Here is a 15439-nt window from a genome sequence, read left to right as displayed (position 1 = left end):
AAGGCCTGGAGCAACTCACCCATCAGCAGGTCAGATCTCCAGCTGGTCTCAGCCCCAGGCTGAGAACAAAGCAGAAGGGAATAAGGAGGTGAGGACGGGGAAAAGAAGGCTGCCTCTTGATAGACGTGATTGTGAAGGATCTGAAGCCAAGCTTTATTGTTGTTGTCCCAGTCAGTGATGACAGTGCAGCGTAAACACATGAGACATTCAGAACACTGTAGTCATTTAGAGTGTCTATTTTCTACCACACACCTAGGTTACTTGGGACTAACATCAATGGCAGGGCAATCGAGAGGAGAGCCACGGGCACTGACATTGCCATGTGGACTTCCCTTCACACAATCCATCTATGCAGAAAGGCCATTAATGATTGTGCAGGGATTCTTACACAATTCCTAACATGCATGTCATTTAACCTTTGAAGACAGCTCACTACCCTGTTCTCAGAAATCTGGTGAAATAGTCCCCCTGCAAAGAGTTAATTATTGCAGCTTGGGCTATAAATTATAGTTAATTTTTCACAAACTACAGCTACTGTCGAGGAGAGCAGGGAGACAGCAATAGTTTCGCTGTTCCTTTTTTTTTTTTTTTTTTATAAATAACTTTGACTGGTGGGTTCATAGAGTACAGACACTTCATTCTCTCAATATTTAGACATTCAGTCAGACAGATGAACTCAGCTGGTTGGAGAGTGTATACAAATTGCCTGCTCTGTATACGCCTTATGTACTCACAGATAAAACACAGAATTGCTGGGGTTCCTCTCAACCGAGTTCATTCAACTGCTTGTCAGAATAACATGGATGAGAAGGTGTCTGGCCAAGCTATTCCTTAGTTGTAGCACTGTAATCCTGGCGTGAGCCATACTAAATCCATGATTTACACTGATTAATACACTGAGGGGCTGTTGATCCTAACCATTCTCTCTGTGGCAGATTTCTGTACATTTGGTACGATGCTCTCTTCTCTTAATAAACCTGAAGAGAGGCTGGATGCTCACTGCTGCCTTCTGTACATAGAATCAGAAGGGCCTGTGCAGACTGGAGACTCTGAAGCTCATAAAAATTCTGTTCCTGTGTGTTTATTCATTTGGAAATGACCCAATATTTACCCCTGTATTTTACTGAAATAGATCCTGCTGGAATTATGTTCCCAGTTCCTGAGGGGATCATGAGGATCAATAGCTGCAGGATAGAAGTTGACCCCAAAATACAATGCCAGACTGCAGGACGCTCATCTCAGAGCATCAGATATTGCTGATCAAACCAACACACGCAGCACTCCCTATGTCTCCCATCTGCACTGCTCAAGTGTTTCACTGAGGAGCAAGTTGAAAGGTTCCTGAGCGCCAAGGGACTGCCTGTCTCCATAGGACAAGTAGCTATTGCAGGGGCAAAGTCCTGTGTTATTACAAAGCTTCTGGTTGTTCCTCCAGGCTGATCTCTCCAGCTTTATGAAGGAGCCCTTCCTATGCTTTTCTCTACCACAAGAGTCACAGAATGCACATTAGTACTGCAGCATTTTATTTTCCCAAATCCCCATCATGAATTGTAATAGCAGCAACATGATACTTCAATGAGGGGATTTGCTCAACAACCTAAAGAGCTTTTGCAGGGCCAGTGCCAGCACGAATGGTTTGCAGGTGGGACAGCTGAAGCCCAAGAAGTGAAGCAACATGCCAGGATCACACAATGGAGTCAGATAGAGCAGATCTCCTGGAACACAGCCTCCTGCTCTGAATGCTGGGCTTACAACCTCAGTTCTTCCAGGGGACATCAGCTTCCATCCTATGCTTTACTCCATACTGCCCATCTTTGCGTGCAGAGTCACAATGGCCTGTCGTTCCATTGCATCGAGAGTAGTAGATGTGATAGCTACTTTAAAAATACAGTATGCAAAAAATAAGCAATGACTGGGACCTGACAGCAGACAGGCACAGCTCTCTGCAGACCGACAGCAAGATCTCCAACACGTACACCTCAAGGCATCACGCCTGTGTGCGTGCAGGCTCACTTTGCACGCAATTGCTCAGGCAATTATCAGCCACACCTCCAGTTGTGGGTTTTAAATTATCTGAGCAAAGGCCACACCAGAACTTATTTTTAGTCTAATATTGAAAACCGGTCTGTCTGCACGGCCCTTGGTGGAGTGCCTTCTGTCTGTTCTAGCCATGGTCTGGGCTGGCTGGACACCCTTCAACTCCAAATTAACTACACCACGCTCCCATTTGTAGCGTTGTTGGCTCCAGGACAGCACAGTGCCTTCAGAATAGAGTGACCAGAGACTGACCAGCCAATTAACATGCAGGTCAGCCATAGTCACCCCGTAAAGGCCATGCCAGACTGGACTTGAGAGAACGTTTGGGGGAATTGGCTGAACTTTAATTACATGTCATGTACTACTATAGTATTTGCTGAAGCTTCAGTTCAACTGGATGTGACTAGATGTGACTTATAAACCACATCACAGTAAAGCCATCAGTGAGCCACTGTAATCATGCGAGTCCAGCAGACCTATGCCACCTGGGAGAGAGAATGCAAGGAAAATATTTCCAACAGCCAGCCATGCTAAGCATTGGGGAAGGTATTAAATGGGAGAGGGAGAGCCTGAATGAGTCTAAACCAATTAGTTGACAAACTTAAGTCCAATGACACCACCAACATGAGAGGTATGAAATCTGTGGACCCAAATTGGTGTGTGTAGAGTTAAACTTAATTGGACAAAGAAGGGCTGTTTCACCTACCCGCCCACAGGGATCTCTAAAGAGACTCCAGGGAGGGCTTGTGATCCCCAGCAGCTGAAATAAAGGCCCCAAAAATCAATCCAGATTTTTGAGAGCCCGGCTTTCATTCAGGTGCCTCACAGGTGCCCAGTCCTCATGTTCCCACCACCACAACTCAGCACTACATCTCCTGCTCTTTCTCCCTCTTTCATGTTCTCATCTGATCCCAAACCTATCTCTGCTGCAGAGTGTCTGTAGAGATTAGACAGACCACCCAGCGCTGCCAGCCTACACAGGCTGGTAAAGTAAAAGCACTCAACCAGATTAGCTAGATGGTGACCCAGACAAAGGGCATGAGCAGAGCCCAGGTGAGCAGCTGCAATGCCCCACATGTTGGTTTAGAGCATCTGCCCAACACTGGAGGATCCTCTAGTATACAGAGAGTATCAAAACCACGCTTCTTCCAGCGAGCCTGTATCCTCTTTTTACCCTCCAGACTTTGCCTGTTTGTTGAAGTCAAGGAAATAAACTAGAGGAGAACTCAACAGCAGAAAACAAGCAAAAGGGATTACCTGACCTTTTCAGAGATTTCAAATATTATCTTACCTTTAAAAAAATGAAACTTAGGTAAGCTTTTAGTATCTTTGTCCTGCATAAACCTTCCATCTCAGAATGCTCTACAGATTCCTCTGCACCTTCTTCCATTTTTGCCGCCATCAAAATGTTTCTAAACTTTGACACTGATTCCTATTCTGTTTACCAAGCAGGTCTGTAGCCAGACTCCTGACCCTATTTAGCTGCTTCAGGCTGCACAGTAACAGGATCACGTTACCATTTTGAGTTCTCTGGATGTTGAAATGAGCATAAAGGACCTTTCTCTCTGCATCAGGGCACATGATCAAGTTACCCCATCGCTGCAAATTCCTTCCTGTGAGCACCCAACTGCACAACCTTAGCCTGTGACAAACACAAGACAGCATGTCTTATTTAACAATCTTCCACTATGGATGAGGCTACTGCAACTACTTCCTGCTTACTGGGTTCAACAGGAAGATTTCTTGGTAAGAGTAGTAGGCATGTCTTCTCTTTTGAGCCCCAGTGCTTTCTGAAGAAACCATCTCTATGGCTGATCTAGTCTGACAGTGCTCAAACACATATACTCAGAGGAAAGTACTGTGTTACCATGTCAAAATATGCAGCATTATGGAAAGACTTTCCCAGATATCAGATTTCCTTTCCGAATCTGGCCCTCAGAGCCTAGCTTGACACTGTGTAGTGTCAATCTTAACACCAGCTTTGGTCCACATGGTCATCGCAGACCATGGTACAGCTTGTTACATCTTCTAAATGGCTCTAGCTCATCTGAAGGTGTCCATACCACTGAATGAAGCTGAGTGGTACCCCATGCCATGCACATACCATGTAGTGGGGGCATCAGGAAACCCAGCTTTCTGTCTGGCAGGTCCCAGTACTCACCCCAAGTATAAGGTTGCATCCACATAGGCTGGACAAGAATGCAAGGAAGACTTGAATCCAGACAGCTCTCAAAATGCAGCACCATCAGATCCCAGATCTCTCCAAGTCTTTGGTCCCAGATACAGACTGGTATCAGGTTTGTCTCTACACCAGAAAACACCATGAGATCCTTGGGTTTCTCCATACTGTCATCAGATCTGTTAGGCCCTTATCAAACAGTGGCCCTGTCAAGGGGGGGTCCTGTTCCAGAGGTCCTGCTCCAGCCAGCATGTAGGGAAGTGGAACAGGAACTGGAGAAGACATCTCATGCACTTCATCATAACAATGCTGATGTTTCCAACAACCTATGGTATCAACCTGTCTCCTTGCACTCTGTAGCCTCGTGTCAGGTGCCAGCTAGGCATGGGAAAGTGCTCAGATGGAAAGTAGTGGATCAAAAAATACACTTCCAGAGAAAAAAGTTACCCAAGAAAGAAGACAGAACACCTTGGAGACCTGGGCCACATTTTGAGTGCTGTCTGGTGTGTAACCCTGACTTGTGTCAAGGATGCAGCAGTGTCCAGAGGTCTGTGGCCACTGGAGAAGAGGAGGAGGAAGGAAGGCAGGGGTGATTCAGAATGTGGCAGGTTTTGCTAGTAGCTACACTTAGAGGTGGTAAGAAAGTCTTTAACAGTACTCCAAGGGGAAAATATGTGATATATATACACACCAGGAGCAACAGGGCTGCAGGGGGCGAGGCATGTGGGGCTTGGCGTGATGGGGTTTTATCCCCTTGCCCATAGGGACTGTCTGGGCCACGGAGATAACAGTGAGTTTCTTGAGGTGTGACACTCTTTTCCAGTCTACCTGGTAAGATGCCTGCCTCACACCAGGAGACAAACAGGAGTGACCAAGCACCGTGACCAAGCTGCCTGTGTGAGGCAGTCCCTCCTTTCCCAGAGAACTGCAGCTACCACCAAGTTTGCACAGTGCTTTCTCACTACCGTGTTTAAAATCCAGTGAATCGTTTACAACCATTCAGTGAAACAATGAGAGGTGGGACAACCTACAAGTGCCAGGCAAGCTTTTGAATACAGATATTGAAAAGAAATGCAAGAATTTTACAAGAATGAGATAGTTGTCAGCTTTCCAGATCATCCCACCTCACATCTTCATTGCCATATAACCATGTGTTACGCATATGTCTATGATAGATCATCAGTAACCATAAAAATCAGGGGGACTATGTGTTATTCAGGTACCAACTGAGAGAGATCATAAAAAGGGAATGTGAAGGAAAAAGTCAATTACAACTATAACTCTGGAGACTTTACCATCTCTTCACATCATTAAGACAAAAACAGACAGTCAAGGATGATGTTCCCACAGAGGAAAGAAGTTTTACAAATGGAGAAACTTCTGTGCAAACCACAGGGCATTTTGCTAGTATCCTTTCTATTGCTGAAATTTGGCTTTTAGTGAAAACAGTATATATGTAATGCAATGCAAACATGTAGTGTGTATCTGTGCTGGTGAACACAAAGGAAAAATCCTGGGGAAGGATGATCATTGGATTAATGGTGCTGCATCTCCACATGATGTCCCCAGTGCAGTGGAAGGCTAAGTACAACATGTGCAAACTTTAAGGGCAGTTTTCTAATCAGAAAAGCTTTTAAAGGATACCTGGTCAGTCCCTGCTGTGGCTGCAATCAGATTCCCTTTAAAATCATAAAAGATTAAGCTTTCCAAGGAGGAAACATCCCCACAGAAATCTGCAAAGCAGAATTGTCAACAGAGAGGCAGAGCCTCTGCGCTGTCAGTCCTGAGTATCAGCAGCTGGAATGGAAATACAGATCTCAAAATAACCGCCTGCTCCTCGGTTCTCCACGTGCCTGCTGGTTTGGACGGGATCCTGGTGGTCTCTCCAGCGTGATGATGCTGCATGGGTGGCACAGTGTCCCCCAGCAGGGAGACACCCTCAGGCATAGAAAAAATGCCCTCCACCAGAAAGAGCTGAACCAACAGCCAGGCACCTTGTATGCACTTGTATAAATGCTTTGATTCGTATTTTTGTGTGGCCATTTTCTACTCCATTTGTGACAACGGAATAGGAGGGAATGCTAAAAAGCACTTCCACCACTTTAAATCAAATTAAACATTTTCAGAAATCTATTCTTGCTTTCTGCAGACTCAAGGAAAAATGTGATGGCAGGACGCAGATGTATTTGCTGCAATTTTCTTAGGACTTATGCTTAGAAGACTCACATCTTTTTTCTTCTTTTTCCTATAGTCTCTTTTGGTTTTCTCACCTGTCCTTAAAAATAAAAAACCAAACCCAAAGAAGAAACCAACAAAAAAACTCTGCTAAATCAAAGACCATAACAAGCACATCTTACAAGTATCAATAAAACCATGTATTGAAAAAGATGGGAAGGCTTAAAATCCATCTGCAATTTTAAGTTAACATGCTTTTCAAGTTATCATTGCAATAGTTATCAACCTTTCCCTCTCTAAGATAGACACCAGAAAAATAAATCATAATTTTTGAAAGATCTAGAGAAAGATCAGTGGCTTTCGGAGAAATCAAAGAGAAGTAGCGATTAAAGAAGATTCCAGGAGGCAACAAAGCATTTATGCAAAATGTCTATAAAAACAAAACAAATAAGGGGAAGGAAGCTATACGGGGGGAGTAGAGGGAGAGGTACTTACACTCTTCTTCCATAACAACTATTTTAGTTTCTGAGGCTGGTAAGACTTGTGGTGCTTTCGTTGTTCCTGGGGAAATTAAGGTAAGAAAGTAGTGAACAAAATATCTATTTTGAGCAGAGAAGAGTGGGCTTAGCTACTGCAGGGAAGAGGAGAAGAGCGGGTGCTGCTGGGTGGTGCAGATTGGGGTGGTGGTCAACATGTTAGTACCGGTTAGAATACACTCAGATGGGCAACTGGGTGACAGAGGCAGATAAACGAGTGCCGCTGCAGGGGACGGCACAGGGCATGCCGATCCCCTTACCGTAATGGGCCTCCTGCCACTAGGATCCCTGTCATGACAAAAAGGCAGAAATGGCTCACAGTTAACCTGGCAGGTGCTGAGTGAAACTGTGGGAGGCTTTCTTAGCCCTGACGGCCATGAGAGTGCAAAGACGGGACCACAGAACACGACAGCAAGAAAAATGTGGAGTTTAAGAAAAGGTGAGATCGTCTGAAGAGCCTCCATCCCAGAAGTATGTGCGGTTCTGCAGCACAAAGTAATGCTCGTACAAGAGATGGAGGAACAGGAAACAGATGAAGGCCATGGCCCAAGGCAATTCAGGAGCCGAGCACATGTAGCAATTTCCTCTTTAGAAACCAGGATGCTGGGAAAGTCCAATGTCCACAGTCCATGCAAGCCCGCTAGCAGCAACAGCCCCTTCTGGATCAAAGCCCCTCATCACCTAGACGCGCAAAGGAGAGAGCGCCAGAGCCTACGCTGTGCGTGCAGCACCCTGTCAGAGGCAGGGTGTGAGACCACCATGAAAAGGTAAAAGCAGAAAGAATTTTTTATAAAAGTCTGATTTTTCCTGCAGTGTTTAGCAAATAGGGGAGGGGGGTGTCAGTTAAGGAGGTACCTAGAAATTTTCTGAGGAAAAAAAGAGTCTGAAACAGTCACGTCTCAGCTGTGCCTTCATGCCCCTGTGATACCAGTATTAGACAACTCAATAAAGAGAACTGGGAAATGGGACATTTTTTCTAAGAAAGCATCTTATTTACCTCAAAGTAATAAAAATCTGACAATAGCACCAATGCACAATGTGTTTTGGCTAAGCCCAGAAGCATTTCCTCAGAAGCTGACATCGTCCCAAAGATTTTCAATGGAAAAGCATTTATTTCTGAAATGGCCATTTTGTGGAAATACCAGAATGGCAGAAGAGAGATGAGGTGATGGGTTTGGCTGATCGGCATTTTCTAAGTGACAAGGGGTTGCTGCACTGCAGCCACTCTCTTTCTAAAGAAAACCTCTCATCAGTGTGGTGGTTTTGGTGATTTGCAACAGACCTGCATGGCTGAAAAGGTGCTCTTTGGAAAATGGTATAAACTGAAACGTGGCAGTGGAATAGAGCAAAGAGTACTTTGCAACGGCAATGCTGCCTCATCAGGCTGAGAAATTTTTACCAACAGAGACAGAATCTCAGACTTTCACATCCATGGGCCTGAGGGTCTCATGTGTGAGCTCCTTCTCTGCCAGCCAGGACTCCAGTGGGCTCAGGAGCCTCCGTCCCTGGCCTCTGCACCCCCAGAGGGGAACAGCCTGTTGGGCTGAGGATGCTTCACTCCACAACGCTCATCTCAAGCCTCAACAGCCACCTCTTGCCATGCCACCTCTCTACAGGGGCACCCAGAGATGTCCTCAGACCTGGTGTCTCTGTACCACAAGATGCGGTGTTAGCTCAGGACTTTCTCCCAGTCCTGGATTCACCTGCCTGTATCACAGCAACAATACAGTTCAGAAAGCATGCTTCCAGCAGTTGGTTCCAGAGCACCAGTCCCAGACAGCCTGCCCAGCACAGGAAGATGCACCAGGTTCACAGGGATGGGGCAGCACTAAAGAAGAATATAAAGCAGTAGAACATATAGTAACAGCAATAGCTGGAGTGAGCTTCTGGGAGAGAGGGGAAGGCTCCTAGTGGAGGCCAGCTTGCATGTCTGCTCAGATTAATTGTTATAAACTCCTAGATCTTCACAGAGCACTGTGTTGAGACTTAGCCACAACAGGATCAGTGCTAAGGAGCCTGAAGAAGAATGCAGGCAGGGACAGAAGACAGCAGACAGGGACAAGGAGATGCCCTGACAAGTTTTCTACTGAAAGATGATGCAGAAGAAGGGAGCTTGCAGAAGTGAGGAAAGCTGTCAAGGTCCCAAGAGAGCCCAGCAGTAAGGAAAGAGGGAGACTCCAGGACAGCAAGTGCCTGGGCACAGATCGAGGCTGCTTGGCTCCAGGTAGCTCCAGGGGGAAGTGAAAACAGAGTGCAAAGTGGTTGACAGAGCTGTGAAAGCCTACAGCGATCACCATCATCTTGTTTACCTTTGCAAGGGGCTACAACTAGCATTGAACTGCTGTCCTGCCGGGTGACCTGCAACAGCAGCAGCAAGGTGTGCAAGCAGCTACGAGTGACAAGCCAAGGGCGGAATTGCAAGGCAGCTTAGAAAATGGATTAACCAAGGCACTGTGACTGCAGGGCACAACAGGCAGTCTACTGGGTCTGCAGTGCCTCACAGCCAGTGGCTCCCGCTAGGAAAAGGTACAGGCCAGATCTTTGGGTCTCCTTGGTTGCTTTTCAGGTCTCAACACATTTCTTGGGCAACTCAGGTGTGTCCTCAAACCCACCGTGGCCCGACTGAGAGCAACCATCTGTCCTTGCCAGACAGCATGTCCTCCTGCAGAGGAAGAATTAGACCCCAACAAACGCTGCCACTGACTTTGCATGTGGGACAGGGCGGCTGGACAACCCCATGGCCTGATGTCCATGTTCCTGGTGCCACAAGCAGCAAGCAGGATCAGAGCCTTGCCACGGGTGCTGCTCAATCACACTCTCCCTCTCGAGACGGGGTGACCGGGAGAGGCAAGCGGCGGGGGCAGAGAGGGCTCTGATGGCAGGGACACGCTGCCTGTGCGTGTTGCACGTGGGGCCGGGGGGTTGCACGTGCAGCTCCCAGTCAAAACAGGAGCAGGTTACGTTGCGACAGGACAGCCAGAGCGTGAGTCAGAAAAAAAGGGGTGGCACCGCCTCAGCTAGCTTGTCCTGACAGCTTTCCTGTCGTGATCGGACAGAAACAAAGCAGAGCAGTAGGGCTAACCTCATGGACGTGAAGCATGAAGGCATGGAGGCCTGAACATGCATGGCTTTTCTCCAGACTCTGCAAGCACAGAGGGACTGGGGACGGGGGGTATGTGATATTGCAGCCTCACAGAATAAAAGATTCAGGACTGCAAATGCTGCTGAGGCAGAGGTTAATAGAGAAAATAATGCCAGAAAGCAGCAGAAGAAAGATACCTTCCTTAACATTTGACTAATGCTACTAAGAGCACGACAGAGAAGCAGGGTGACACCAAAGGGCTGCAGGGCCCGGAGCCCAGGCTCCCGCAGCGGCCTGTGGTGAATGGCAGGAGGAAGAGCTTAGGAAACAGCTTGTAGAGAGTTATCCCTCCCCCAGTCACACCCTCTGGGCTCCTGGCAACCACTGTAGGGACTTTCTGAGCTGGAGGGTGCATCCAAACCATCGTGTTAAGCAATATAATTACTATGGCCAAGATAATAATAAAACCACCTAACCTCACACTCCATCCGCTGAGCTCTATGAGATGGAGCACACATTCTAGGATGAAAACCAGAAGCAACTTCACTCATCACAAAGCTATGGTTTAATTACTTGTCTTCTGGTGAGTTTTGCTCCTCAGAAATTCTTTAAAAAAAGAAAACGTCAATCCCACTGGCTTTCTTTCCTCCTTACGCCTTTTAAAAAATACATAGACTGTAAGTTTATTTAAAATGTAAATTAACCACATTGCCAGTGACAGATGATAAACATTTATGCTAAGCTGCATTTTCTTATCTCCCAAGATTGTTTTACTCGATATCCTGAAAGCAGGAAACAAAATACAAGACAGATCATGTGCAGAACCTCCTGCTTTCTGCTGGAATGGCAGACAGCTCAAGACATTTGCTGGCTTCTTCACTTACCACTTTTCACATTCAGGCTGCCTTTTGCGGTGTCTTTCCCTAAAACGTTCTCCGCTTCGCAGCTGTACTCCCCAGCATCTTCCAGCTTCACCTTGTTGAACTGCAGTCTGGAAATCTTTCTGTTGAAAAGTACAGCAGACATTTCTTACTCGGTTGCTAACCATCCTCATGAACTGATAACCATTCCTGGCCCTGGTATGCTGCCCAGTATCTCACCCCTTCTTGAGAGGCTGGGCTGCCTGACCTCACAGGCTGAACAGACACTCAAGCCTGGTCAGGAGTTGGATGAGACTCTTCCCAGGAATCACAACCAGCTAATGGTTTTCCTAAAAGAACATTTCCTAAATGAACATCTCCTAAATGAACATTTCCCTCTGAGCCCACTGCTCTCAGCATGTTGCCATGGTTGGGCCTGACACCTGCCCTCATTCTCACAGAAAGTCTTGTGAGGGATTGAGCCCAAGAGTCCCAGCATCCCAACACATAGACTTTCTGCACTGGAGAAAAGCTACTTTACTGATGGATCTGCCTGCGAGATGGAGATGTGGAGATGAGATGCATGGTTCTGCACCTTCCTCAGCAAAGAAGGTGAGCAGCCCAGTGCTTCACCAGCTGTGTTCAGCAGTGACACACACTCAAATGCAAACACCCGTGGGGTCGGGGGGGACTCATCCCTTTCCAGCCTGTAAATCAAAACCCTGTGTTTTGACCTAGACAGCTAGCTTGTAGCTTTATCTGAGCCAACAAATAGGGCAAGCACTTTGTCTCCCCCAAATATACGCACTCCAGTGTACTACGAACATGTGAGGCTGAACTACACACCATCATCTTATCAGCCAGAAGCGCCTAAAAAGAGCAGAAGACGATATTTGTGATGATTGCCCGTGTCACCTAACAACCTCTGCTTCATGGGAAGGGGAGCAGCTCTGCAGCAGAGCTCTGCAGCACTATGGGGAAGACGAGCATCGCCTTTCCCATCCGCTGTGACTGATGTCTCATTCTCTGGGATGTCTTTTTGACTAACAGGCCTTCTGTTGCCTAAATTAACAGAGATCTATAGGAGCCTTCAACACACACTGAATACCACTCCTGAGACCACAGTGGGATTCACACATTAGGCCCTCTGTTTTACTACATTTCCTTCTGTTTTAGTGATCTTATCAAACCCCACCCTCTGCACTCTTCTTATGAGTATATCTCTCTGCTTTCTACCCCAAGCTTTTATCTCAGGTCTGTCATACAGTCACTTTATTTAGTGACTTGGAAACACTGCCAGCTTTAGAAAGAGGTCCCACTGGCCTATGTCACTGAAGGCAAATAAAATTCCTTTTATGTGGAAAATAATCATTAGCTTTGGACATATTTGCAATGTTACATGGGTCATCTGAAAAAGACTTTTCTTTGGGCTGTGCAAATCATCGTCCATAGAAAGTCCTTCACAGAAGCACACTGGCATCTTTTTAACACCCTGACATGCTGTTCTACTGGGAGGCACAGCGCAAGGACACAGCATGAACATCTCACTAGCTATATTAGTAAATTAAAAGCACTTGGAGACAACTTGGTACAGCTCCCAGGATACAGGCACTGCCCTGTTTTACAGGACGCGGTCAAGGGTTCAATTGCACGAGTTTAGGCCCCATGTGGAGCAATTTTTAAATGGATGTTGACAGTATGCAAAGATCTCTTGAATCCCTATAATCCTAGATCTCCCCTAATCCACTGTGCAAAGCCAGTTATTTGGGCCAACATGTTCCAACCTGTGTGCCTAAGCAAGCAGGCTGATTCAGAGCGGTACAAAGCTGCCTTGACTCCCAGTGCTGAACACTTCTGTGAATTTTCTCAAGTCTCTTCGAGCAACCTGTGACAGTCATGGGCATCGTGGTCCTCACTGCTGTGATGCCTTAGGAGTCAAGCAGCACCCAAGAGACAGCAAAGCATTGAAGCACCTCCACAACCTGTTGCTGGCCAGTGGCAATTGGGCTCTGCATCTTGCTGGGGAGACAGGATGGGCACCTGAAGAAGGGGGTTGGCTCTGTTGGGCTGTAATGTCCAGTCCAGGACCATATTCCAGCACTTGGCCAAGGGGCAAGGTGGTCTCCTGGTACTACCGCATGCAAGTCCAACCAGACTGCCCCCAGGACAGCACAGCCATTACTTTCTCTCAGCTGTCTCAACCCTCACTGACAGAAGACACCATTTGTTTTATAAACCACCCCTATGACAGGCTTGTAGCTATTTCTGCAATGCAGAGTGAAAAGGCAGGCAGCACACCTTGACAGCAGCTTGAAACAGTGAGGCTCTAACCCAAAGTCCTGTAGAAAACACCACCCTCACACACCAGCATGCCGAGGCTATCTGCCAGTGCTGAGCTGAAAGCATTAATGAACACGCTGCCTTCAGCCACCAGAGGACAAATTTCACTGAATTTCACTGAATTTTTTTTAGAGTTGGAAGGGACCATATAGATCATCTAGTCCAACTCCCCTGCTGAAGCAGGATTGCTTAGAGAATGAATATTCTAATGATAATTGGCTGCATTGCAACCTCATATGCACAGCAGGTTTCACCGTGTGTAGTAAATGGAAAAATCCACCACAGCATTAGAATATCACCTATGTGCATGATCTTTTACAGATAAAGGGGTTTAAGTCCCGAAGATACAAATTAGTAAGTTATTAGTGACACAAAAGGCTAATGAAAGGGGACGCACTTGACAGATTCATCTCCAAGAACAGGATTAGAGACATTTGGTCTGCTACCTGGAAGTGGAGAGGAATGTGAGCAGAATAAAAAGCAATGTTGGCATTTATAGCATATCAGCATCAAGGTGAAACCAAAGAGGATTATTTTGTTTTAATGCACAAGTCTGTCAGAAGAGCTTATTTTTATTTTCCATCATGTTTTGTTGAAATTCTCCTGGACTGTAAGATCCTCTTGAAAAACCAAGAGCCTTTTCTTGCTTTTCATACCTCAGACCAATGGTGTAGCTACTCTTGGTCTCCACACTGTGCTGTATAATGTCAGGTAATTGACTTGGGGGAAGAGAGGTGAGGGGTACAAAAGAGGAACAGTTTTCATGGGGACCATAGACACAATAAAGAGAATTTCCCTATTGAAGGAAGAACTGAAACAACGGGAGAAATACCTTCTTTCACAGCATTAGTCATGCACCTTTTAATTCACATAGATAATGCCTGTGCACTAGAAGAACTGAAGGACGTAAAAGAGAGTAGACCTTGCTTGATCTTTGTGTGGCAAAGACAAAGATGACCAGCCTGTCTTTGTTGCATTTTACTATCTCTAAGTGCTACTGAAATATCTCAAAACTGCCTAGGAAATTGGTTTTTTGAGTTTGTGTTCTTCCTCCTGCGCCCCCCCCCCCCCCAAGGCCAGGTACTTTGTTCACTTGAGGGCTGAGGCATGTTTTTACAGAAATACCAAGCAGTAGTGAACAAGGAATTATGTTGTGCACAGGAGTTTTGTATCAAGTCCTCTGCTGCCCTTTTGGGCAGCATGTCTCTTGGGGACGCCAGTCCCTGGGAAAGCCCTACCATGTGTGTTCACAAGGGTGCCTGGCTGCCAGGGGATGCCATTCTTCTGGAGGAAGGCACTGCCCCGGGCTGTTTGTTCAGTGAAAGGGCCAGGGTCACTGACAGATCCCATCATTTCACTGCAGTGCAACTCTGTTGACATTTCTTTACTCCAGGGGAAAATCTGCTTCATTGTCTTTTCTGACCCTCAGCACATATGACTTAGCCATGCACTAATTATCTCCTGTAGTGCCAGTAGAGGAATAAGCCATGGGGAATATGTTGTCTGCAAGCTCTGGGGGATAGGATTCACAAGGAGACCTTCAGCCTGGCCAAAAGAAGATTCCCCAAAATACCTTTCTGGCCAAGAGAAAAGAGTCCCCCAGAGGGCAGATCGGAGTGATGAGTAAATCATCCTCTGCAGTGCCAATCTCCAGACTACAATGGGAAAAGGGAGATCAGCCTACACAAAGAGCCTGGCAAATTCTGGCTGGGAAGGGGGGCCTCATTCTGCTGTAATTTAGACATCTCAGAGTTAGACATCTAAATGTGAGCTTGGGCCCTGAGGCCTCCAGTATAGTCAGAGGAAAAGAAGCAGGCACTTCATCTCAGCCAAGAAGGAACTTTTCATGACAGGAGTCATGTTCCCACCATCACTTTGGTCAAGCTTGAATCATTTTTCTCCTCTTCCCTACTGCCAAGTGGAAATGGGACCATCTTCCGAGGTCATCTCCTCACAAAGCCATTCATCTCAGAGTGTGTGAGCAGCTGCCACAAGACACCTATGTTTCACTGAGGATTCAGTGCTCCCTATGTGAGTTCTGCCACTTCTGCACCGTTCAGGACAAAAATAGCTCTAGTATTACTACTGTTGTAGTATTTTATTAGTCTCCTAAAAATAAAGTAGCTAGCTTCTTTATTACTAAATAAAGTAATAAAGAGGACAAGGAATTAGCTGGCGAAGAGAATTTGAAGACTACACCCTATGTGCCCCCTAAATTGTCAATGAAGAA

General features: G+C 46.4%; 1 protein-coding gene across 1 annotated transcript in view; it reads right to left on the bottom strand.

Annotated features, from left to right (window-relative positions):
• Window positions 1–15439, bottom strand: part of NRG2 (neuregulin 2) — a 174114-nt gene that overhangs the window by 39742 nt on the left and 118933 nt on the right. The window contains exon 3 of the mRNA XM_074155711.1: window positions 10894–11012. Within this exon, the coding sequence (XP_074011812.1) occupies window positions 10894–11012 (119 nt within the window). The remainder of the gene's footprint in view (window positions 1–10893; window positions 11013–15439) is intronic.

Source organism: Numenius arquata, chromosome 11 (genome assembly GCF_964106895.1).
Source record: "Numenius arquata chromosome 11, bNumArq3.hap1.1, whole genome shotgun sequence".
Classification (NCBI taxonomy): Eukaryota; Metazoa; Chordata; class Aves; order Charadriiformes; family Scolopacidae; genus Numenius; species Numenius arquata.
Note: the sequence above shows the minus strand (reverse complement) of the source record. Positions and strands in the feature narration are given on the sequence as shown.